This window comes from Callorhinus ursinus, unplaced genomic scaffold (assembly GCF_003265705.2).
Source record: "Callorhinus ursinus isolate GAN/ISIS: 27379988/994484 unplaced genomic scaffold, GSC_fseal_2.0 scaffold140, whole genome shotgun sequence".
NCBI lineage: Eukaryota > Metazoa > Chordata > Mammalia > Carnivora > Otariidae > Callorhinus > Callorhinus ursinus.
Genome location: NW_027397202.1, coordinates 131,817 through 155,232, shown reverse-complemented (window position 1 = coordinate 155,232; position 23,416 = coordinate 131,817). Strand labels below are relative to the sequence as shown.

General features: G+C 56.8%; 3 protein-coding genes across 10 annotated transcripts; 2 read left to right on the top strand and 1 right to left on the bottom strand.

Annotated features, from left to right (window-relative positions):
* The first annotated feature begins 959 nt into the window (after positions 1 to 959).
* On the top strand, positions 960 to 3,120 carry SCO2 (synthesis of cytochrome C oxidase 2). Its single transcript, XM_025858654.2, has 2 exons — positions 960 to 1,609; positions 2,278 to 3,120. Exon 2 carries the CDS (start codon positions 2,291 to 2,293, stop codon positions 3,089 to 3,091), a length of 801 nt encoding a protein of 266 aa, XP_025714439.1. The 5' UTR covers positions 960 to 1,609; positions 2,278 to 2,290; the 3' UTR covers positions 3,092 to 3,120.
* Positions 3,121 to 3,261: 141 nt separating this feature from the next.
* On the bottom strand, positions 3,262 to 16,407 carry NCAPH2 (non-SMC condensin II complex subunit H2). 8 transcript variants are annotated; one of them, XM_025858646.2, is made up of 20 exons: positions 16,172 to 16,407; positions 10,846 to 10,947; positions 8,244 to 8,299; positions 8,049 to 8,133; positions 7,903 to 7,971; positions 7,709 to 7,788; positions 7,483 to 7,616; positions 7,162 to 7,224; positions 6,573 to 6,700; positions 5,570 to 5,632; positions 5,192 to 5,258; positions 4,881 to 4,988; positions 4,735 to 4,800; positions 4,520 to 4,590; positions 4,350 to 4,440; positions 4,189 to 4,260; positions 4,019 to 4,074; positions 3,839 to 3,940; positions 3,596 to 3,745; positions 3,262 to 3,530 (listed from the first exon to the last, which is right to left on the bottom strand). In XM_025858646.2, exons 1-20 carry the CDS (start codon positions 16,277 to 16,279, stop codon positions 3,390 to 3,392), a joined length of 1,812 nt encoding a protein of 603 aa, XP_025714431.1. In that variant the 5' UTR covers positions 16,280 to 16,407; the 3' UTR covers positions 3,262 to 3,389. The 8 variants fall into 8 exon arrangements, 7 of the variants coding, with proteins under 7 accessions (XP_025714431.1, XP_025714434.1, XP_025714432.1 ...); XM_025858649.2 differs by having other exon boundaries at positions 4,019 to 4,071; XM_025858647.2 differs by having other exon boundaries at positions 4,189 to 4,257.
* A 144-nt stretch (positions 16,408 to 16,551) lies between these two features.
* LMF2 (lipase maturation factor 2) lies at positions 16,552 to 21,227 on the top strand. Its single transcript, XM_025858672.2, has 14 exons — positions 16,552 to 16,686; positions 17,205 to 17,458; positions 17,598 to 17,626; positions 17,779 to 17,996; positions 18,072 to 18,250; positions 18,701 to 18,842; positions 18,981 to 19,115; positions 19,186 to 19,291; positions 19,365 to 19,461; positions 19,532 to 19,714; positions 19,799 to 19,967; positions 20,118 to 20,229; positions 20,303 to 20,399; positions 20,491 to 21,227. Exons 1-14 carry the CDS (start codon positions 16,593 to 16,595, stop codon positions 20,788 to 20,790), a joined length of 2,115 nt encoding a protein of 704 aa, XP_025714457.1. The 5' UTR covers positions 16,552 to 16,592; the 3' UTR covers positions 20,791 to 21,227.
* Positions 21,228 to 23,416: the final 2,189 nt, after the last annotated feature.

Sequence of the window (23,416 nt, the reverse complement as noted above, 5' to 3'; positions counted from 1 at the left end):
CGGCTGGGGTCGTGATTCTGGGGTCCTGGGATCGAGCCCCGCACTGGGCACCCTTGCTCCACGGGAACCCTGCTTCTCCCTTTCCCACTCCCCCTGCTTGTTTTCCCTCTCTCGCTGTCTCTTTCCCTGTCAAATGGATGGGGAAAAAAAAGCTGGTGGGGAGCCCATCCACTCTGGTGGTGGACTTGAAGTCTGGAGGGGCAAGTATTCCCTAGCCATGCCCAGGAGCTGGCTAGAGCACTGGTGAGCACCTGTGCCTGCTGGACCCTGTGTGGCCTCTGTCTGGGTGGGTCTCCTAATGTGAGCTCAGTCTCCCCTTCCTAACTCTGGTAGTTTGGTCCCATAGCCTCTTGGGTGCTGGAAGAATGCTCAGCCCCGGGGCTGCCTCGAGTGGATGCTCGGGCGCAGAGCCTGGACCTGGGCCTGGACTGAGAGCTATGCTCCGGGACCCTCGCGCCCGGGAGCAAGAGGAGTTCCACGCGCCCGTGGACAGTGGGCGCCGGGAGCCCTCCGTCCCTCCCCCACCAAACCCGGCCGCTTCCCTTCTCTGAGTTCCTATCTCTTTTCCTTCCCCGAGCCCTGGCCCTGGCCACTCTCCTTCCTGAGTCCCGGATCCTCATCCGCGGGCCCCAGGTCCTCCCGCCCTCCCCCCGGGACCCCCTTGTCCCCCACCGCGGCGCCTCGGGCCGGCTCCGCGGAGCTCGTCCGGGGTCAGCGGCGCGGGGAATCGGGGGGTCGGCCCCGGCGGCGGTGGGCTCGAGGCTGCGCCGCGGCGAGCGCCGATCCCCGCCCCTCCTCGCGCCCGGTGGCCTTTAGGAGACGTCGTGCCCACGGACCGCGCGCCCTGCGCGGACCGACACACAGCAGTAAGGCCGGAGGGCGCGACGCCGGGTCGGCGCCTGGCGCGCGGGCGGTCGGCGGAGGGCTGAGAGGGAGCGAGCACCGAGGCTTCCGAGGGAGGTGCGGCAGCCGCCCAAGGGAGCAGGGAGGGGCGGGGCCAGAGAGGAAGCCGCGCCTCGCCCCGCACTTAGCCTCAGGTGGCGACGAACAACTTTTGCGCACGCGCGTGGGGGCAGGGGGCGGGGAGAGGAGGGGCGCCTCACGCCTGCATGCGCATGCCCCTGCGCCTGCGCGACGCCCTTGACGCATGCGTGCTGGTCTCGAGCGCGCCGGAAGCGCAGAACCCTGGCGACCCCGACCGTGTGTCGTGGTTGAGCCCGCCGCTGCGGCTAGCTCGCAGAGAGCGGGGCTGTGCCCTAACTCGCGATACCGACGCCGGGTCCCAGAGAGCCTGGGTCGTGCCCGGTGCGTGGCCCCCGCCGGTGTCCCGCTTTCTGACCTTACCGCTGGGCAGAGAGCTGCGGGTCCCGGAGGGCGCCCTGGAAGTGGGGGCTCCCAGGAGAGAGGGGCCCAGGAAGTAGCCACAGGCCGCCTTCGCTTGCCAGGCACATCCCGGGCACAGCTTAGAGGGCGTATGTAAAGGAGGAAGCTGGCGTGGAGAGGCTTTGGGACGTGCCGAAGGTCATCGAGCCCCGAGCGCAAGCCCCCGGCCGTGGCGGAGACCAGACGTGTAGGAATCCCCGGGAGGGTCTTTTCAGCAGCCGAACAGGTGAGGGCGAGTCCTGGGACTTCCACCTGGCAAACTTTCCTGGGGCTCCTGCGAGAAAGGCAGGGAGGACACCGAATTCGGTGTCGGAATCCCGGATGTGAAGAGGGTGGGTTTGTGCCCGTCGAGACCTCGCTTCTCCCCCGGGGTGAGAGCACCAGGAAAGCTCGACATAGAAGGGGCGCCCTGTGGGCGAAATGGTGTGGGCGCACAGGGTTGCCGCTGAGCGCGGGGTGGGCAGGCCGCAGAAGGGCCGGAGGAGTCCATCCTTGGGGGGTGAAACCAGACTCCCCCGCCTCCAAAAATGGTTTATTGCAAACAGATACACATGCTCAGGAGCTCAGGCAAGGCATGCACTTGGAATGCTTTCCGTCAGCTAAGATGGTGAGGTGCAGGAGTGCTTCCCAGGCCACACAGAGTTGCAGGCGCAGGACCGAGGGCCGGGGTGGGAGGACAGGCTAACAGGCGTGGGCGTTGGGGGACACCTAAGCTGGAGCTGAGCTTCCATCGGTGAAGCACTTCTGTGCTCTGCAGAGCACTAAGGGAGCAGTTGTGGTGAGCCTGAGTATGGGCTTGGTCCTTTGCATGGTGTCCAGTCTCCCCAGAGCCATGGGGGTTGACCCAGGAGGCTGAGGCCACTACAGGCCCCTGACACCTGTGCTCTCTTCCAGGAGCATTAGGGCAATGCTGCTGCTGGTTTGGACACCCAAGGCTTGGCATAGGCTCTCTCCTCTCAAGCCCCCAGCTCTCCTTTGGACCCCAGGAGGTGAGGCCCTACACGTGAGGTACCGGCTCATGTCAAGGCAGGGCCCTGGAGAGGCAAGCCGTCAGAGCCAGCCCCAGGGCCCTGGGTTTCGGACCAGGCTATTGATCACTGCTTTGTTTGGGGCTGGGCTGGGCGGGGCCTGGCTGGCTGCAAGGGCTGAGAAGGAGCAGCGGCGGCAGCAACAGCGGACAGAGGCCCTGCGCCAGGCAGCCGTGGGCCAGGGTGACTTCAGCCTGCTGGACCACCGGGGACAGGCTCGCTGCAAAGCTGACTTCCGGGGTCATTGGGTCCTGATGTACTTTGGATTCACTCACTGCCCCGACATCTGCCCGGATGAGCTGGAGAAGCTGGTGCAGGTGGTACAGAAGCTGGAGGCTGAGCCTGGCCTGCCCCCAGTGCAGCCTATCTTCATTACTGTGGACCCCGAACGGGACACTGTCGCAGCCATGGCCCGCTACGTGCAGGACTTCCACCCACGGTTGCTGGGCCTGACCGGTTCTGCTGAGCAGGTAGCCCAGGTGAGCCGCAGCTACCGCGTATACTACAGCGCTGGCCCTAAGGATGATGACCAGGATTACATTGTGGATCACTCCATCGCCATCTACCTGCTCAGCCCTGATGGCCTCTTCACAGACTACTACGGCCGGGCCAAATCAGCACAGCAGATAGCGGACAGCGTGAGGTGCCACATGGCTGCCTTCCGCAGCGTCCTGCGCTGAATCAAGTCATTAAAGAGGGTGTGATCAAACTGTGTGCCTGTCCTCTGTCCCAGCAGCCCCAGAAGGCCAAGGCAGGAAAGGGCTCAGGACCTGGTCACTGGCCGAGGGCGTAGGGTATAGGCAGCCCTTTCTCTGCACAGAGCAGGAGTTTAATTTTTTTAAGGGTTAGGTGGGATGGCAACACCATTTTATTGGGCTGGGCCAGCCAGGAAACAAGGGTAGAGTGAGCAGATGCATGCCTAGCACCCATGAGGGATGGACCTCCAGAGCCCACCCCTCAGCCTCAGTGCTCCCCAAATCAGGGCTGGGCCATGGAGGGGGCAGCATAGGTCTGGAAGCGCTTGTGGGCCCGCTGGTGCGTGAGTAGTCTCAGGGACATGGTGTCCACGGCCGCCTCCAGCCCCGGCTGCTGGGTGATCTCCACGGTGTAGTCGTTGGCCTGTAGGGAGGAGGTGTCAGCAGAGTCGGGGACCACTTCCCTCCCAGGCTCCCCAGGCCACTCACCAGCTGCAGGGACGCCAGCATGGAACGACACACCTCGAAGGCAGGTTGGCCAGCAACTAGCTCCGCAAAGGGACACCACTGGTTGAGCTGGCTGAACCTTGAGACTACCTGGTCCCCGTAAGTATGGATGTCAAAGGGCACATGCTGTTCCTGCAAGGAGGAGGGGCAAGATCCTGGGGCAAAATCAAGGCAGGCAGCAGGGGAGTCCCTCCTTCTCAGCCAGAGATTGGCCCGACCCCTCACCTGCTCTTGGAGCAGGGGCTGGATAGTGTCCTCCCAGTCTCTGATGCGCTGGCTCAGCTCTGTCTCCTGGACGAACTTCTGAGAGGTGGCGATGAAGAGCTCCTAGGGGAGGACCAGGGAGCTGCCACCTTCTCTGCCACCTTCTCGCCCAGCAGCCCACCTGCTCTAACTCAGACTTACCACATTCCTTCGGACCAGCTCCTCATAGCTCAGGGACACTGGCATGGCCTCTGCTTCTGGAAAAGGGGCAACTATGAGCTGCTGTGGCCACGGGCCACACCCTTTCCTCCCTCCCCTGTCCTCAGAGGCCCCTAGTGGCCCCCTGGCCAGCAGCCCCCTCTCAGACCTACCCAGGTCTGCAGCTTCCCCAGGCTTTGCCTCCTGAGGCTCTGCATACTCCTCAGGCTCTAGAAAGTCATCTGCTGGTAGACAGAGAAGACCCAGCAGGAAGCAGGTTTGCTGGCAGCGGATGCTGAACCCCCCACCCTGGCCCATCCCAGTAGGCTCCCACCTGCTGTCCCCAGATCCTCCAGGGAGTCCTCCAGCTGGTCCTCCACAGGCCACAGCCCTTCCTCAGGCCTCGGCAGCCACCGCTCGGCCATCTGTGCAGACGGCATCTATGAGGGGCACTGCTGTCCCCACTAGGGGCCATGTGGGGTCCAGACAGTGGCCAGTACTTACCTCCCGCCTCTGCAGCTTCCGGAGAGTCTCCAATTGCTCCTTCACATGCTTCCAGTACAGGACCTCCATGTCTGCATATGAAAGCGTTGTAAGAGGGGCTCCCATGTCCTGCACAGGGCACCCCCAGTCCACCTAGAGCCTTGGGCACCCCCCAGGTCAAGGGGAGGCAGACAGAATATGGCACAGCACCACTGTCCCTCAAGAGATGACCTCACCTGCAAAGGACGGGCCCTTTCGCCGGGGCCTCCTGCTGTCAGCGTGGTCAGCATCTTCAAGAGAATTTGGTCAGCAGGAACCAAGCCAAGTCCCTGTAGGCTGTACCTGGACCCTCCTGCCCTGGCCCAGCCCCACCACCACTCACAGGCAGCCAGGTACCACTGGTGGAAGTCCTGCAGCTTGGTGGCGCCCTTCCTCTTGCGCTTCTGTCCTGGAACCTCCTCCACGCAAGGGGGCACAGAGTACGGCCTACCTGGGGGCAAACGACTATGTCTCCAAGCACAACTTCGGGCCCTGGGGCAGGTTATGGCACCCACACACTCCAGGAGCAACTGCACAAGGGAGCACAGCCCCACCAGGCTCCTAACCGGTATGGAGCCCACCCTCATCAACCACCAGTGCTCCAGAGAACCCATCCACAGATGCCCAAATGAAGGTGACCCTCCACCCAATTACCTTTCTTGAAGGGCTTAGAATCCAGGGAGTCAAAGGGGTCCAGGCTCTGCCAGGGGTCCGGAGTCTCCTGAGCAGAGAGCACAAGCAGACACTGTGGCGGGGGGAGCAGGGGATGTGCACCCTCCCTCAAAAGCCCAGACACTGAGTGCAGTGACTGCCAGAGGATCCAGGACCAAGGGTGACACACCAGGGAGGGAGGTGCCCCAGAGCGGCAGAAGAGGTGACTTAATTTCTGGAGAAAGAAGATTCCTTGCAAAAGAAAGCCAGCACAAAGGGCCTCAGGTTAGGAGCCCAGGCATCCAAGGCTCTGAAAGCTAGCAGGAGTGAGGGGTGGGCAGTGGGGCTCTGGCAGTGGGTCTTAGCCCCACTGCCCCTCACCTTCATCAGGGGCGCTGGCTCCTCTCGCTCCCGTAGCACGCACCGACTAGGCTGGGCAGCACCCTGCAAAGAAACAGCCCCAAGGGGGCACCTGGGTGGCTCAGTTGGTTAAGCGACTACCTTCAGCTCAGGTCATGATCCTGGAATCCCACGATCGAGTCCCGCATTGGGCTCCCTGCTCGGCAGGGAGTCTGCTTCTCCCTCTGACCCTCCCCCCTCTCATGTGCGCTCTCTCTCTCTCTCTCTCATAGAAACAAATAAAATCTTTAAAAAAAAAAAAAAAAAAGAAAGAAACAACCCCAGGATCCCTCTCTCCTCCCCCGCCACCCAAGGCACAGGCAGCCCTGTAACAGCTGTGCTCTGGGGTCAGATGTCAAGAACCCCTCAGGGACCCTCTGAGGGCAAACAAAAACTAGGAAAAATTTTAGGAGAACATACAAACTAGTAAACTAGTGGTCATGGGGTGCTTTTTTTTTTCTTTAAAATATACCAAATAATAATAATAACATAAACATCATGTATCTACCAATCAAAATTAACAAATGATAACATTTTTCCTATGTGCATCAGAGTTTAATAAAAAGATTTCTCAGCTCCAGGCTGAAACACAAAGCTGACCCTTGGGGGTGGAGGGAAGCAGCCAAAGTTTCCAAAGTCCCACCCCCTCTGGCCAGCCTGACCTCAGAAGAGTCAGCTTTGGAAACCAGCTGCCATCCTAGGTGGTAGCCAACACCACAGGGCTCAGACCCTTGAACCCCAGCTCCGTTCTGAGGAGCTGCAGCTGTTCTGCTCAGAAAGAGGAAAGACGTGATAGGCACTGCCCTAAAGGGCTGGGTGCAAAGCCAGGTCCAAGGCTATCTGGAGGGTGCACCCACAACCCTGGTGTGCAAGGACCAGAGGGAAGGAGCAGAGACCTACAGGCCCGGGGACAAAGCCCACGTACGGGTGGGGAAGCTTGCCCGGCTGACAGCTCGAGCTTTGCAGGCCTCAGTCAGGGTCCCACCTGCTGCGGGCTCCTGGGTTCCTGGGGTTCCTGAGGGCCCTCGGGGGCTGTGGCTTCAGGGAGCTCTGCTGCCCCCTCTGCATCATCCTCACCACCACCTCCAGGCATTGGGCCTTCTGGAGAGGCACCTGAGCAGGGGAGTAAGAAACCAGACAGCAGGTGGGAGGCTGCCCTTGACCAACACCCAGGAGAACCTTCGAGGCCCTTCCTTCACTCAGCCTCATTCATCAGACCCAGAGAAAGTAGCAGGGCATTTCACACTCTTCTCATCATGCCACGCTGTTTTTTTGGCTCCTTTTCCTTTTTAGCAGTTTTCCTCCTGAAATGCTACCATCCGTGCTTGTCCAGAGAGGAGCAGTAGGTCCAACCCTCACAGGCCCAAGAATGGTCAGAGGGCAGTCATGAGACCAAGACAGCACGGCGGGCCAAGGTGGGGAGGGAGGCTGAGGCCTGGGCACAAAGAAGCCAGGCTTCCTTGCTCCCCACACCTCATCCGTGGGGTAGCTGAGCACAGCCCCGCGCAGAGCCCCATCCCCCGACCTCCACCCCCACCTGCACCCTGCAAGTCCACCACGTCCTCTCTTCTCACCTGGCTCCTGGGAGACGCTGACCACAGGGACTTCCATTGGCTGCTCCTGAGCCCTCTCAGGCTCTGGGAAAGACAAGAGATTGGACAGGGTCAGCCCTCCCCCTCCCCCAAGGGGCCCCTCCCAGGGGCTGGGCAGGGAGAGTCGAGATCTGGCACAGGACACAGGCACCCTGGGTTGAGCCAGCAATGGGCAAAGAGGGAGCAAAGGGAAAGTGAAGACCCATCTTCAGTGCAGGTGCCTGGGGAAGGGGTGCCAGAACTGGCATTCTGGCAGGCACAGGGGACCCTTCCTTCCTAAGCTCCCCATATCCAAGCCCTCACCCTTCTGGTTCCTTGGCATCAGTGTCTCCATGGGGGAGATGCCCACTGGCTCCAACATGAAGGCTCCTCTGGGGTGGGGGGTACACGTATTCATCCTAAAATCCTTCCGGCTGGCCAGGACCTCCCCCTGACAGCTATGCGGGCAAAAACACAGCCACTGCAGAGATCCTTCCCAAGCAGCCCTCTCCCCTCATCTGACTCCCCTCAGCCAGGCTCAGGCCGGTACCTGTACAGGGGGCTGGCATTCTTCTCCATCTCATCAGGGGCCACAAGGGCCATGGGCAGAAGAGGGACGATGAGGACCTCCTGCATGGAGGCCAAGAGTGGGTGAGCCACAGGTCCTGCGGGCCCCAGGTGGGATGACACCTTCCAACACCCCCTTCAGCTAAACGCAGCCCCTACAGACAGAGGGGCACTCACACGGGGGGGCAGGTCGTTCCTCAGATCCACATTAGCACGGGAGTCAGGGAGGTCATCCAGCGACAGGAACTGTGGGGAGACAGAGCTCAGGAGCAGCGCCTGGCACATGCACAGTGGGCAGTGGCCACGCACCCAAGAAATCTCACCTGGTCCTCCGCCTCCTGGGGAGCTGTGGAGCTGGTGTCCCCATTGGCCCCATTTTCCCGCACTGGGGAGAGCTGCTTGGCCCGCCTGAGAGAGAACCAACACATGGATGTCTGGGAGGCTGCCAGGGCTTCCCCCCAAGCTGCAGGCAGGGCAGACACACAGGCCTCCACCTCCTGGCTCAGACCAGTACTCACTTCTTGCCAGAGATGAAATCAAGAGCCTGGTAGACCAGTGAGTAGAGGTATTCCACCTGGTGACCAGAAGCAGACAGTGAGGAGTGGAAAGAAAAGTCTGCCCCAGATGCTCTATGGCCCTCCCCAGAGCCCTCGCTGTGCACCAAGAGACAAACCCGTACGTGGAGAAGCCCACCGTCCTCTCCGACACTTCCAGCACAAGTTCCGCCGATGTAGCTGCCAGAAAGACTCATGTCTCATCAGCGGGGGTCCTCTCCTCTTCCCCTGTCCCCAGACAGTGCTGCTTGCCTGCAGGCCCTGCACGCCAGCCTGTGTGCGGCCCACTGGCCCGTCTCCGTGCTGCTCCCGCCCAGAACCCATAGCTCGCTCCTTTCCCTCCCGCAGGTGTGGGCCACCAGTGCCCCACCTCCGGGACCCCACCATTATGGTGAGGCTCAGGATTTCTGAGATGCTGACCAGCAGGGTGTGCACATGGGCCACCTCTGGGCCATTCCTTCTGGAGTAACGGCGCCCAAGAGCACATACAACTCTCTCTTCTGGGTCCTGCCTTTTTTTTTTTTTTCCACACAACAGATGTTTATTGCACTTCTTTTATATATGGGGCTTGGCGCTAGACACTGGACACAGTGGTGAGCACAACGGAATGGGCCCCGTTTATCAGGATTAATAAACATTAACTTTTTTAAGCATCTGCCAAACATACAGGACTGTGTTCATGCTTCATCCCATCTGGTCTGTCTGAAGTAGGTATCACTGCTGTTCCCATTTCATAGGAGAATAAACAGAGAGAAAAAGTCACCTGGATCAGGGGTAGGTCCAGGATTTGCACCCATGGATGCGTGAATCTCAGGCTGCATGACCTAATCCACAACCACTAGCTACATGTGGCTTTACCAATTTAAATTTAAGTTAACAAAGTTAGTAAAACTCAAAATTTCTCTGTCACACTAGCCACATTTCAAGGGTTCGGTGGCCACATATAACTAGTACTTACCATTTTTGACAGCCCAGATTACAGAACAACTGCATCATTTCAGAAAGTCCTGCTGGACACTGATGCCCCACAGCTTCCAGACTTTATTCTAACATGTCTTTGCACCTGCTTTACCAGACACCCACGCATCTATCTGTCACCCCACATCTCGTGCGAGGTTAGCTGCAAGCATTCCTTCTTAGGACAAATGCAGAACATAGGAATCTGATTTAATGGGATTATCTAGGACAAAAACCAACAAGATCTTAAACTGTCTCAATAACTTCTGCTGCCCAGAGGTAAGTCCATTGTGTCCTATGCAAGTTAGGCCTGAACGTAGACCGCTCACCCTGCCCTAGTTGGGACCCCATTATACACTTCCAAAGGCTCACCTCCTGTGCACCTTTTCTCTTTCTCCCACCCTCTAAACTGCCAATTCTGGACCAGCGCTGTCACCCACTTCTCCTTGCTCCCCCACTAGGGGACGGCTAAGCAAGGCTGGAGGAAACACACAAAGAGCAAGAAGCACGGAGTCTCCATCAGACTGCCCGTGCTCTCAGTCTTGTTTTGCCTTCCCCGCAGGAGTGTTCTGAACTTGCACCAAATTTCACTCTCCAAATTTCCTACCCAGAAGCTGATTCTCAGCAACTGACTTTTATTCTCCGTTATGAAAACTGGGGTCCCAGGCAGGAACTCCCCGAATCCCTGTGTCCAACTTCTCTACATCAATACTGACTTCTCCCTCCAGACTCCTGAGATGAGGCCCAGCAACCCACGGCCCTGGCCCACTCCTCAACTGTTTCTACCGGGATCTTGCTTCATCTGCCGCCCCACCTGCCCTTTCACCCTTCAGCTCTGTGCTGTTCAGTCCCGGCTGTCACTAAGATGCTTTAAGAAATCCTGATACCTGCCCACTGTCCGGTTCTGATCTCACTAGGCCAGGCAGGGGCTAGCTGGGCATGAGATGGATTACAGCTGCTTTACTTACTGCCCATCTTTGTCCCCCTCCCTATAACCTGTCCTACAAGGGGTCATGTGGTGCCTCCTTGCCTGTCCCCACCCCACAGTCTCACTCCCCTCTCACTAAAACCCCTGGTGACCTTCTAATTACAGACCCACTAGACGCTTGAAAACCTTTCCTGTGTGGGTCAATTCACTAAATTCAACAATTTTGGTCTTTTTTCCTTCCCCTTTAAAAGTCTCTACATCTCTGACTTCTGAACATTTTTTTTATTTGCCTTTCTCTGACTTTTCCTCCTGGTGGGCACTTCCTAAATATCGGTTATTCCTCAAGATGTTCCCTTCATTCTGCTTTTCCTCTTACTCTACCAACACGGTTTCTGGGCTTTGGGACTACTGACATTTTAGACTGGGTAATTCTTTGTTGCGTGGGGCTCTCCTGTACACTGTTGGATGTTTAGCATTAGCAGCAGGCCCTGCAATTATAAATCCAAGTTGGTTCTTCAATTATAATTGTTCCATTATAAATCCAAGCTGTGTTACAAGGTGGTGAGGAAGAGGGGAGACAGGAGGCACTGGCAAGGCAGGGAACAGACAGGGGTGAGCCTGACAACTGCCCCAAGAGAGTGAACCTCAGTCCCATTAGACCACCAGCCAGGTGATGCCCACCTTCTTACTGTAGACACAGGCAGACCCCTGGATCAACAGCGCTGCCTCAATGAAGTTCATTGTGGTTTTCCCCTCGTCAAAAGAAATGCAGATCTGGTCCAGCTGCAAGACACAACACCAGGGCATTGGGAAGCCCAAATCTGCGTATACTTCTCCCCACAGAGCCCACCCAGCACCCAGCCTGCAGTGCCTGCTCATCACAAGGCACCCCTCGAGCACTGACTCTGCCCGGGGCTCTGTTTTTTTTTTGTTTGTTTTTTAATTTTTGGAGGGTAGACGCAGTGTTCTGGAAAAGGAGGCCCCTAGAGTCTATCAGCCACAAACAGCTAGAGCTGCATAGCGGTTCCCTTCTGGAGGCGCTCCACTGAGCCCATCCAAGTCAAGGCCAACTTGGATAGAATCAGGCAGGAAGACCCCTCACCCTGAGAGGAGGAAACAGGAACCTCAGCAGTGGGGAGGACAGACACAAATCGCGGAGGTCTAAATCCTTTGAGCAGAAACTAAGGAAATACTTCCAAATGAGTCTTCCTCCTTCCTCTGCAAGCCCGGACCCCCCCCCCCAAGATTCCCCTGAGCCCCAGCTCCTATCACCTCAAGTGTCAGTGGTCCACAGACCATATGCCAACAATTCCCAAACCCATCTACAGCACTGTGCTCTCCTACACTGCAGGACTGTGCTTAGAGCCACCCCAAGACAGCTAAATGTCCCCAAGCTTTTTATCTCCAGACTTAACCCAGGGGGTCCCCACAACCTGCCCCCTCTCCTGCACGAATCTCAGCAAACAGCACTCTGAAGCCCCAACATGTTTTTTCAAGCTCTTTGCCTTTGCTTTCCATCTGCCCAGAATGCCCGCTCCCAGATGTCCTGGTGTGAACGCTCCTGCAGTGTGGCCCACATGCCTGGGGCTTCTCACTGCCTTGTTAGGGCCAATTCCAGCCTCTACCTCAGGGCCTGAAGCTGGTGTCCAATAAATGTCTGATGAACAAACAAAATGCTGGCATCAGGGCTAAGCCTGAAAGACAGACACTCCCCAGGCAGATGAAGGGTTAGGGTTAGGAAGAGCAACCACTCCCACAAAGGCAGTTAGCAGACCCGAGATTCAACTATTTAGGAAAATTAGTATTATGCAAACATGTCCAAAGCACAGGGTGTGTTGGGGAGCAAGGTTAGACATTAGGCACTCTGGGGGCCAAAAGAAGGGGCGGTCTGGGTGGACACCACCAAGAGGCCAACTCTATTAACTCCTGAAGGACAGAGGAAGTTTTTCAGGTCAGTGGAGGAGCATGACAGTCTGCGAGAGCGCAGAGCATTCCGGAAGTAAGTGAAGGGCTTTCCCTGAAAGGACAGGGTATGAAGGAGAGGGCAGCTGAGTCACCCAGGCCCTGAGCTGCAGAGGTGGCCCTTTCTTCTCAGCCTAGGCTGGCTCACCCACTGGTCGGACCTCACACTCCACCTGCCTTCAAACGACTCCTAAATGCATGCTCCAGGTTGGACCTCCTGTCTAAGCCTAAAACCCATATGTCCAACTGCCTTCTTCAAACACCATTTGGATGTCTTAACCAAAATTCATACCGGACAGGTCCACACTGAACCCTAGATATCCCCCCAACCACCCGTCCACAAACCTGCAAATCTTAGCTCCCTCCTGTCTTCTCTCACTTTCCCCATTGAGTCCATGCCATGTTCCCGGCCATTTCCATGCTCCATGCTAACCTGTCTGCTCCTCTCCACACTGACCACCATTCTTGCTCAGCCAGCCCCACCTCTTGCCTAGACCTTGACACTAACTGGGTTCTTCCCGCCCTTCACTCCCCCCCAGCCTCCTCTTCACAAGCAGGTGCTTCTCTGAAGACACAAGGCAGATTACATCACTCCACTCAGAACCCTAATGGCTTTCTGCCACTCTTACGAAAGAAACCCAAATCCTAAAGAGAGCCTCGCATGCTAACCAGCTTCCCTCTCCAGTTGCCCACCCTCCCGTACTCGCTGTATAGCGGTCACAAGGGACTCCCTCTCCAGGTCCCCCATGGAGCCAAGCACTTTCCCACCTCAGAACCTTGGAACATTCTTCAGCTCACTTGACTAGCCAACTCCTTTCACCCAAAGTTAGGTCCCCCAGGTAAACTCTTCTTGGAGTCCTCAACTTTTCTTCTGAATCTCTTGTCAGTTTGTTTTTACACAAAGACACAGTGAGGTGGCTGGTCTCTGCTCTGCCACTTATTAGCTAGGACCCTGAGCCCATCTCTTACCCTCTCTGTAGAACTAATACCTGTTCCAACAACTCTGCGTGGTTACTTCCTTAGGATCCATCCTCCCACAAGGGGGAAGCAGGGACTACTGTTTCCTTGCCACTATTTTCTCAGGGTTTAACACGATTCTTGACTACAACAGACACTCAACAACAATGAACAAACCAAGGGATGAAAGAGAATAGCAACATGATACAATGTGTTGAGTTAAAAAACAAAAAAAAACAAAAAAAAGCTTTCTGGTAGCTGCATGGGAAATGAAAAGGAAGACAAAGACAAAACCAGAAGCAGGGAAATCAGGACTTCAAAGAGTAGAGAAGGTCTGGAAGAGCAAAAGAAGCATGAAGGGAGGAGTGGCCTGCTGGCTCAGTTAGTAGAGCATGCAACTCTTCATTTCAGGGCTGTAAATTCAAGCCCCACTCTGGGTATAGAGATTACTTAAAAATAAAAAAATTTTAAAAAGCCTTTGGATCGCCAGGGTGGCTCAGTTGGTGAAGCATCAGCTCAGGTCATAAACTCAGGGTCATAAGATCGAACCATTCGTCGGGCTCCACACTGAGTATGGAGTCTGCTTGAGATTCTCTCTTGCTTTCCCCCCTCCCCCCCCTCCCTACGGGCTCCCCCCCCCCCAAAAAAAAAAAAACCTTTTTTTAATTAAATAAAATCTTTAGAAAGGAAGGAAGCAAGCAAGCAAGCAAGCCGGAAGGGAGCTGACCAAGCTAGGAAGTAGATTTACCAGGCATCACCAAGCACCCTGCTCACTGTGGAAACCTGAACCCATAGTAGCCCCACTCAGCACAATTCTCTGAATTTTCTCAGCAGTCTACATGTCCAAACAGAAGAGATCAACAGATCAAGTATTCATTCAACAAACACTTAATCAATGCATACTATGTGCCAGGCATTCTATTATGCAAAGGGAACAGAGTATACACATGGTCCCTGCCCTAGCATAATTTACATTCTAGAAGGGAAAGACCACAAACAAGTGAACAAGTTAAAGAATAGATTGTGATAAAACATTCTAAAGCAAGTAATTTACTATAAGAGAACTATTTTAGACAGTGTGGTGAGCTGACATTTAAACTGAGACATAAAGGATGAGGGGATTAGGGCGCCTGGGCGGCTCAGATGGTTAAGCGTCTGCCTTCAGCTCAGGTCATGATCCCAGGGTCCTGGGATCGGGTCCCGCATCGGGCTCCCTGCTCCTTGGGAGCCTGCTTCTCTCTCTCTCTCTCTCTCTGTCTCTCATGAATAAATAAATCTTTAAAAAAAAAAAAGGATGAGGGGATCAGTTATAAAAAGAACTGGACAAAGAATATTCCCCAGTGGGGGCAGAAAACATAAAGACCCTCGGTCAAGAATGAGCTCCAGGGGCACCTGGCTGGCTCAGTCAGTAGAGCATACGACTCTTGATCTCAGGGTTCTGAATTCAAGCCCCAGGCTGGGTGTGGAGTTTATTTTAAAAATAATAATAATAATAGTAATAATAAAATAAGTAAATTTCCTTATCAAAAAAAAAAAAAGAATGAGTTCCAGAGTTGTAGGTCGACTGGCTCAAAAGAACAGGTGGAGAGGAGCCCAAGATGAGGCTAAAAGAGTCAGCAAGGCCAGACTCAGAAAAGGTTTCTACTCTATGCTGAGTGCGGTAGGAAGCCCCCGAGGCGTTTAAAACAGGGCACCACTGCAGCTGAGTCACACTTGCTACTGGATAGAGTATGAATTGGATGGGGCAAAAATAGCTTTAAGGAGCTTAGGAAGGAAAGTTTTACACGAACCTGAGGTAAAGAACAGATGAATTCAAGTTAAATTCTGGTGGTGTAACAGAATTCATGGGTGAACTGGGTGTGAAGCATGGGGTTTCACTAAAGCAGCTCTTAGCTCTCTCTCACTTTTCATTGATCAGTAGTGCTATTTACCAAGATCAGGAAGACTGGGATTTAGGCAAGAGCTCCACTTTTTTTCTTAAGATTTTATTTATTTATTTGAGAAAGAGCACAAGCAGGGAGAGGGAGGCAGAGAGAGAGGGAGAAGCAGACTCTCCACTGAGCAGGAGCCCGATGCGGGGCTCAATCCCAGGACCGTGAGATCATGACCTGAGCTGAAGGCAGACGCTTAATGGACTGAGCCACCCAGGCGCCCCAAAAGCTCTGTTTTAATGTATTAAATGTGAGATGCTTGCACAGAACATCTAAGTAGAATGTCAAAGTGACTAGCTGGACACAGAAAATAAATTCAGAGAAAAGATCTGGGATGGAGTCATAAATCAGTCAATAATCCTCATACACGTAACACTTAAAATCATGGAAATAAGTGAGACTGTCTAGGAGAGATATAGAAGATGGCCCAGGACCTGCCCAGAGGAGCTCAACACACAGACTGGACAGCAGAGAAAGAGTAAGCAAATGACACGAGGAAAAAATCAGAGCAGGTAAACCTGTTCCAAAAAGAGGGAGTGGTCAGCCCAACAAATGCTGCTGGGCTGAATAAGGTCACACTTCTAGCGTCCCTTGGATTTGGCAGGATGCACGTCACTGTTGATAAACATGAGAGCAGTCCAGATGGGCTGCGGAGTGAAAGCGAAGTGCACAAATGGAGCAAACAGCTCATTACAAAGCCTAGACAAGGCTCTCCAGTATGAAGAAAGACTAAATGCTGACGAGGGGGAACAGGACAGTAGCCCGAAACTGGTTTGAAAATCCAAGGTAAGAAAATCCCTCTTCACCCGTGATGCAGCTCTCTCAAATACCCACACATGCATACAAATTCTAGTCTATTCTGCTACACTAGAGAAAAGTGCTAGTCACCACCCACTAAATCCATTTCACGGCTCACTAACCGGTAGCGACCTGTGATGACAACTCCAGGCTACTTTAATAAGAGAAAATTTCAAGAAGAAGAAGTGGAACAGGGGGAAAAAAAAAAAAAAAAGCCGAGCCTGAGAACGAGTTCGGCCAGAACGCGGACAGACACAGACGAGGAGGCGGGGCGCCGCCGCCCAGCAGCCCCCGGCCCGCCGCCCCGCCTCGCGGCCCCGCCCGCCCACCCCGCGCCACTCCCCCGGGGCCGCACTCACCTCCTCTAGATACTCGCCCAGCTGGGCCGCCACGTCCACCTCCCAGTTCTTAGTGAGGTCGCGGATGGGCTGCAGCAGATGGGCGAAGCGCGCCTCCACGTCCTCCATGTCCGGGAGGGGCCGGGGCGGCCCGGGGACCGCAGGACCGTCTTCGAGGGGAGCCAGCGTCCTCAGCCCGCCACTAGTTCTGGCGCCATTTTGCTGTTCCCGCCCAGGGAAAGGACGTAGCACGCGACGCCGCGCGCACATCTATGACGCACGCGGCCACAGCCGGCGAGGAAGCACCCCGGCGCCACGCGCCGCGCTGGAGGCGGGGCGGGGCGGGGCCATGCGGGGCGGGGCCGGGCGGGGCGGGGCCGGGCGGGGCGGGGCGGGGCCGGGCGTCCCAGCGAGCGCGTCTGCAGCCCGCCGCGTAGCGGACATGGCGGGCTCCGAGGGCCCGCGGCAGCTTTTCCTTCAGGGCGTGGCCGCGGTCTTCACGTTCGCCTTCGCGTCCCTCTACATGCAGATCCCGGGTGAGGGCGCCGAGAGAGGGACGCCCCCTAGCCCGCGCCGTCTGTTCGCGCACGTCCGCGGACACTCCGCCGGGTGTGGGGGGCGGGAGTGGAGTGAGGACCAGGCCTCGGAGCCCGGAGTAGCGGCTTCGGTTCGCGTCCTGCGAGCGGCGGGGGCTTGGGGAGGAAGGGGGGCGTGCTGTGGCCCGTTTCCCGGAGGTTCCGGGATCTGACCTGGGGCCGGGGGAGAATCCTGAGCGGGGTGGGCCCAGACCTGGCAGGGCAGGTGGGAGAAAAGACGGTGAATGGAAAGGGGGGGGACCTCAGCTCCGCTGGGTGGGAGGCCCTGACCTGGGCAGTCTGGTAGGCCTCCTGGGGTCTGGTCCCGCAGGGGCTGGGGATCGGCGGGTTCGCACCTGCTTGGCCAGAGTCTGCAGGTCCTGCAAGTCTAGACCTCAGGGGGTGGGCCAGGCCCTGCCTGGTGGGGGAAGTCTAGCCTTGGAGGGCGGTGTCCAGGGCCCTGACGTGCCCTCCCACAGGCCTGTATGGTGCCGAGGGCATCCTGCCTGCACGGAGGACGCTGAGGCCACAGGGCAAGGGGCGCTGGCAGCAGCTGTGGGAGACCCCGACGCTGCTGTGGGAGGCTCCGCAACTGGGGCTGGACACCTCGCAGGGCCTGGAGCTGCTGAGTCTGCTGGGCGCCCTGCTAGCCCTGGGCGCGCTGCTTATGCGCAGGCTGCGCAACCTCTTCGTCTACCTGCTGCTCTGGGCTGCCTACCTGTCGGCCTGCCAGGCAAGTGGGGGCTGCCTGCTCCCCCCCCACAGCACTGAGGCCCATGTCACCTGTCCACCCTGCACCTCGCCCCTGTCTCTGCCCTGCCTGCCTCCACAGACACACACCCCCTGCTCCCTGACCACCCTTCTCCCTGCAGGTGGGCCAGGTGTTTCTTTATTTCCAGTGGTGAGTGACTTCTGGGTGAGGGGGTGCGGGGGGGGGGTGGGGGGGAGGGGAGAGGAGGGCCAGGGCGGAATACGTTTGCCTCTCCAGGGAGGACCCTCGGGAGGAACAGCCTTGATGGGGAGGGCCCCTTGTGCTCTTCCTTCTCCCCATAGGGATTCCCTGCTGCTGGAGACTGGCTTCCTGGCGGTGCTGGTGGCCCCCCTGAGGCAGCCCCCCCACCATAAGCAGGCCCCCCAGGGCAGGCTGGTAGGGGCCTCGCCCCACGAAGGCCTCCCCTTCTGGCTCGTGCGCTGGCTGCTGTTTCGCCTCATGTTTGCCTCGGGTGTGGTCAAGCTGACCAGCCGTTGCCCCGCATGGTGGGGGCTTACTGGTGAGGGTCCCATCCTGAATGTGGGGCAGCATTGGGGGTTCTGCCTCACACTGACCCCCCACTTACCATTTGCAGCCCTCACCTACCACTACGAAACACAGTGCCTGCCCACACCTGCCTCCTGGTTCGCCCACCACCTGCCGGTCTGGCTGCAGAAACTCTCCGTGGTGGCCACGTTCCTCATCGAGATTGCAGTGCCCCCGCTGTTCTTTGCCCCTGTTCGCCGCCTGCGTTTGGCGGCTTTCTACTCCCAGGTGGGTAGGGACCTCAGCCATCAGGAAGATAGGACATGGCATTTTCAGCACTGCCCAGTGGGTCCCATTGGGATGGAGGGGCTGCTGCAGGCAGTCAGGAAGGCCTCACGAGCGGAGGCATGAGTTGACTCAGGAGGTGAAGGCAAGCCTGTAGGGCAGGGCTGCGGCCTCACTGGAAGATGTCAGTCAGGTTAGCCGAGGCAGGTGGGGAAGGGCTGCACGAAACATGCCGAGTTTCAGTTTGCTCCAGGTGATAGGGAGCCATGGACAGTGGGAGCAGGGGTAGAGAACAGTTGGAGTGGGAGCATAACAGGCCAGGGGGTGATGAGAAGGGGATGGGATGCCTGTAGGAGAGACCCAGGCATGGGGTGCAGAGGGGCTTGGAAGAAGCTTCGGAAGGGCCAGGAAGGCGGTGGACCTCAGGAGCTCTCAGTGCAGGCTCTCCTCTAGGTTTTGTTGCAAGTCCTGATTATCATCACTGGCAACTATAACTTCTTCAACCTGCTCACTCTGGTGCTCACCACTGCTCTTCTGGATGATGGGCACCTGACTGCTGAGTCTGGCAACAGCCACTGCAAAAAGACACCCACTTGTGAGTGTCAGCTTGTCCCAGATAGCCAAGTACGGTCAGCCCAATGGCCCACTAGCAAGTTTCCTTCCCTCCAACACCCCCCAAGTAAGCCCTGCTCTAGTTCCGCCCCAGCCAACCTGTGACTCTCGTGCTCGGCAGCCTGGCCCAGGGCTCTGCTGTCTCTGCTGTCTCTGCTGTTGGAATTTACCATCTATGGGTTGCTGGCCTACGGCACCGTGCACTGCTTCGGCCTGGAAGTTGACTGGGAGCAGCATGCTGTCCACTCCAGAACCAGTGAGTGCCAGCTGGGGGGCCAGAGGACAGAGGCTGGACCACCCCTCCTCACACCCCTGTTTTCCTGCAGCCTTTACCTTCCACCAGTTTACCCAGTGGCTAAAGATGGTGACCCTGCCCACCATGTGGCTGGGGGTTGCCTCCCTCACCTGGGAACTGCTGAATGCCCTCTGGAGGTATGTGGTCCAAGGGGGTGGGGTAGAGTTGTGCAGGGCAGGCCTGACAGCACTTGGGTCCCCCGCCCCCCAGGTGGACCCAGGTGCGAGGGTGGCTGAGGAAGCTCTGCACTGCAGTCCAGCTGTTCATCTTTGGCACTGCCACGGTGGCCTTGTTTGTGATCAGCCTGGTGGGTAGCACTTGGGGAGGAGGGTGGGGGCTGGAGGGACAGCACTGAGCTTCTGCCCACCTGCCTCCAGGTGCCATACTCCTATATCGAGCCCTCGAGCCATGGGCATCTCTGGACCGGGGCACACCGCCTCTTTGGTGCCGTAGAGCACCTGCAGCTGGCTAACTCCTACGGCCTCTTCCGCCGGATGACCGGTCTGGGCGGGCGGCCCGAAGTGGTGCTGGAGGGCAGCTATGATGGGCAACACTGGACGGTAGACATTCCCGTGGGCCACGCAGGGAAGTGGGGAGGGGCCCCTCCGGTCCAGCGGGTAGTGCTGACGTGCTCTGCCGGGCAGGAGATCGAGTTCATGTACAAGCCCGGGAATGTGAGTCGGCCGCCCCCTGTCGTGGTGCCCCACCAGCCCCGCCTCGATTGGCAGATGTGGTTCGCAGCCCTGGGCCCACACTCTCACAGCCCCTGGTTCACGAGCCTGGTCCTGCGCCTGCTGCAGGGCAAGGACCCTGGTGAGGCCCGGTGGGGATTTGGAGGGGGGTGGCTGATGGGACAGTGGGAGGGTCTGTGGGAAGGGTAGGATCTAGGGGAAACAGGGTGTGTGGGAAGGGGAGGCTGGGGCTGAGGGAGCACTGGCTGTGCTGAGCCCCACTCCCTTGCAGTGATCCGCCTCATCCAGAACGATGTGGCTAGGTACCCCTTCCACAAGCAGCCGCCCACCTACGTGCGGGCCCAGCGCTACAAGTACTGGTTCTCACATCCTGGGGAGCAGAGGTAAGGCCAGGGTGCCAGGTGGGGTGCTGGGGTCTGGGCTCAGGCGCCCCCTGAACACCCTGCCCTGTTGCAGCCAGTGGTGGCGACGCCAGTGGGTGGAAGAATTCTTCCCGCCAGTGTCCTTGGGGGACCCAACGCTGGACATGCTGCTCAGACAGTTTGGCCTCCAGGTGGGAAGGTGTTAGGGAGGGGGAAGTGGCAGGGGTGACCCTCCCCCACAGGGGTGGTCCTTGTGGACCTCCCTCAATCCTGCACCCACAGGACAGGAGCCCGCCCCGAGCCCTCAGCTCTGGCAACAGCCTGGCCCAGGCCCTCCGCTGGATACGGAAACAGCTGTCTCCCCTGGAGGCTTCCACCTTGCTCTGGGGGCTCCTCGCTGCAGTGGGGGCCATTAGGGTCATGCAGGCCCTGCTGGGGCCCCATTCCCCCAACTCCTCTCCTCTGGCCAAGGAGAAGCACAAGCCAGCCCCCAAGAAGGACTCTGGAGCTGCCAGCAAACAGCCCGCCCCAGCCCCTGACAACTGCAGCAGCAGCTCCCATACTCCCAGGAGGAAAAAGTAGCTGCATTGTCAGCCCCGAGTCCAAAGAGGATCAGGTGCCCACACATTTCTGGCCTCTGAGGCAGGACACAATCCAGCCAGCGTGCCTTAGCCGACTGCCACGACAGATGCAGGTTGGGGTGCTGTCCTCTAGGGCAGGCTTTGGTCCTCCTGCTGCTTGGAGGGCCCACTCACCCCAAGACACACGCCAACCATGTCCCTCCCCAGCATACCCCCTGGCCTTGATCCACAGGGCAGGCATATGACCCAGCTCAGGGTCTTTCCTAGGACTTTGCAAACAGGGCTGTGGGAAGCCCTTTCCCTCTGTAAGGAGCCAAGTCTGATGCCCCAACCCTCGCCCCTGCACAAGAGGGGGTGAGGCGGACCTGCTGAGGAAGCGAGGGAGGGGGAGGCAAGATCCTGGGACCTAGGAACCAATAAAGGTGCCTCTGTGCTTGATCTCGTCTCTGATGTCTCCTCCTTCCCACTTTGCAGGCCTGAGGACAGTGGGCCTTCCCTGCCTCTGGCAGGGGACGCGGTGTGGATGCTGTCCCGCCGATAGGTGACCTGGCTTCTGGGATGCCTTCATTCTCCCCTCCTCAACCTGACCCCTATAAAATAGACGTAAGGGCGTGGTCCAGCACAGCCTGGCCGACCTGTCAGCACCACACATCAAGGCTGTGAGGTGGCCAGCAGTAGAATGTGGGGCCTAGAATCACCTGAGGGCCTGAGAATTCACCAGAACCTGGCCCCTTCCTTTCCTGCCCCTGCTTCCTCATCTCGGGCAATGACGGAAGGGCCAGGGCACTGGACCTCCCTTGGGTAGGCCAGCACACATGAGTGTGCTACGGGGGTGTGGGCGGAGAGAGGAAGGAGGAGGCCCTGGGGCAAGGGTGGAGGAGGAAGAACCTATCTGGCCACCCAGGAGTGGCAGCGGGCACTGAGGGCACAACTCAGGTTTCTGCTGGGGTTCTGTGGTCAGTTGGGAGGTCCCTGCCCTCTGTGAGAACTTGTACCGCCTCCCCGGCCCCAACTCTGTCCTCAGCGCCCACCTCTCACGCTCTGATCCCACGGACCCCCAGTCCACCCCAGTGTTCTCGGCTCCTCCCCCGACGTCATTGAACCCCCACCTTCACCGATTCAAACAGAACTCCGAGCTCAGTCTGTGTGCACGGCCGCACCTGGCTTAGACCTGTGACGTGAGCTTTCGGGTGCCTTCAGATGTGCTCTCACACGTAGATGCAACCATCTGTAAGTTGACTTTTGGTTTAAGACAGTTGCGTATTTAGGGGCGCCTGGGTGGCTCAGTCGTTAAGCGTCTGCCTTCGGCTCAGGTCATGATCCCGGGGTCCTGGGATCGAGCCCCACATCGGGCTCCCTGCTCCGCGGGAAGCCTGCTTCTCCCTCTCCCACTGCCCCTGCTTGTGTTCCCTCTCTCGTTGTGTCTCTCTCTGTCAAATAAATAAAACCTTAAAAAAAAAGACAGTTGTGTATTTAAAACTCAAAACCGTGTTCTTTTTCTTTAGGCTTTTTTTTTGCATCTGAAAACATACTCTTTTATGATTATCAAAGTAATATGTTCACTGCAGAGAATTTTTTTTGAAAAACATAGCAAAATAAGAAGAAAGCAAAACGAGTTCTATTTCTCCCACTTTAAACACACACATACGCACACTCATGGTAAGGAGTCATGCATACCAATGTTGGTTTTGTTCTGTAGAACTGAATTTATACTGTATTTGAAGTTGAATCTTGTAATTTTTATGCTTGTACAGTCCATCCTCATCAAGTGACTAAATGGCTATTTCATCCATAATTTCTTCTAGATTGTTAAAGTTTTCTTGTTTACATCTTCCTTTTTAATCCATCTGAAATGAATTTGATCATATTGTGAAACACAAGAACAGTTTTTTTCCCAAGTAGCCAAAATTTTCAGTACTATTTGTTGAATAATGAACCTGTTTCTCATTGATTTTTTTATGCTGCTTCTATTGTACAGAACGATACTATATTATCTCAAGGCTAGCTCTTTTTTTCTTTTTTTTTTAAGATTTTATTTTTATTTTTGACAGAGAGCACAAGCAGCGGAAGCAGCAGGCAGAGGGAGAGGGAGAAGCAGGCCCCCCGCCAAGCAGGGAGCCCGATGCGGGGCTCAATCCCAGGACCCTGATATCATGATCCCAGCTGAAGGCAGACGCTTAACCATCTGAGCCACCCAGGGGCCCCTCTTTTGTTCTTTCTTTAGGCTTTTTAGTTCATTTTGTGAATTTCTTGGTTTTTGTCTTGTTTCCTATAACAACTTTTTTTTTCTTAGATTCTATTTATTTGAGAGAGCATGCATGTGCAGGGGTAGAGGGAGAGGGACAAGCAGACTCCCTGCTGAGCACGGAGCCCAACATGGGGCTCAATCCCAGGACCCTGAGATCATGACCTGAACTGAAATCAAGAGTCTTGGGACGCCTGTGTGGCTCAGTTGGTTAAGCATCTGCCTTCAGCTCGGGTCATGATCCCAGGGTCCTGGGGTCAAGTCCCACTTCGCTTCTCCCTCTGCCTGCCCCTCCTCACTGCTTGTGCACACACGCTCCTTCTCTCTCTCTCTGACAAATAAAATATTTAAAAAAAAAAAAGTCAAAGGCTTAACCAACCTC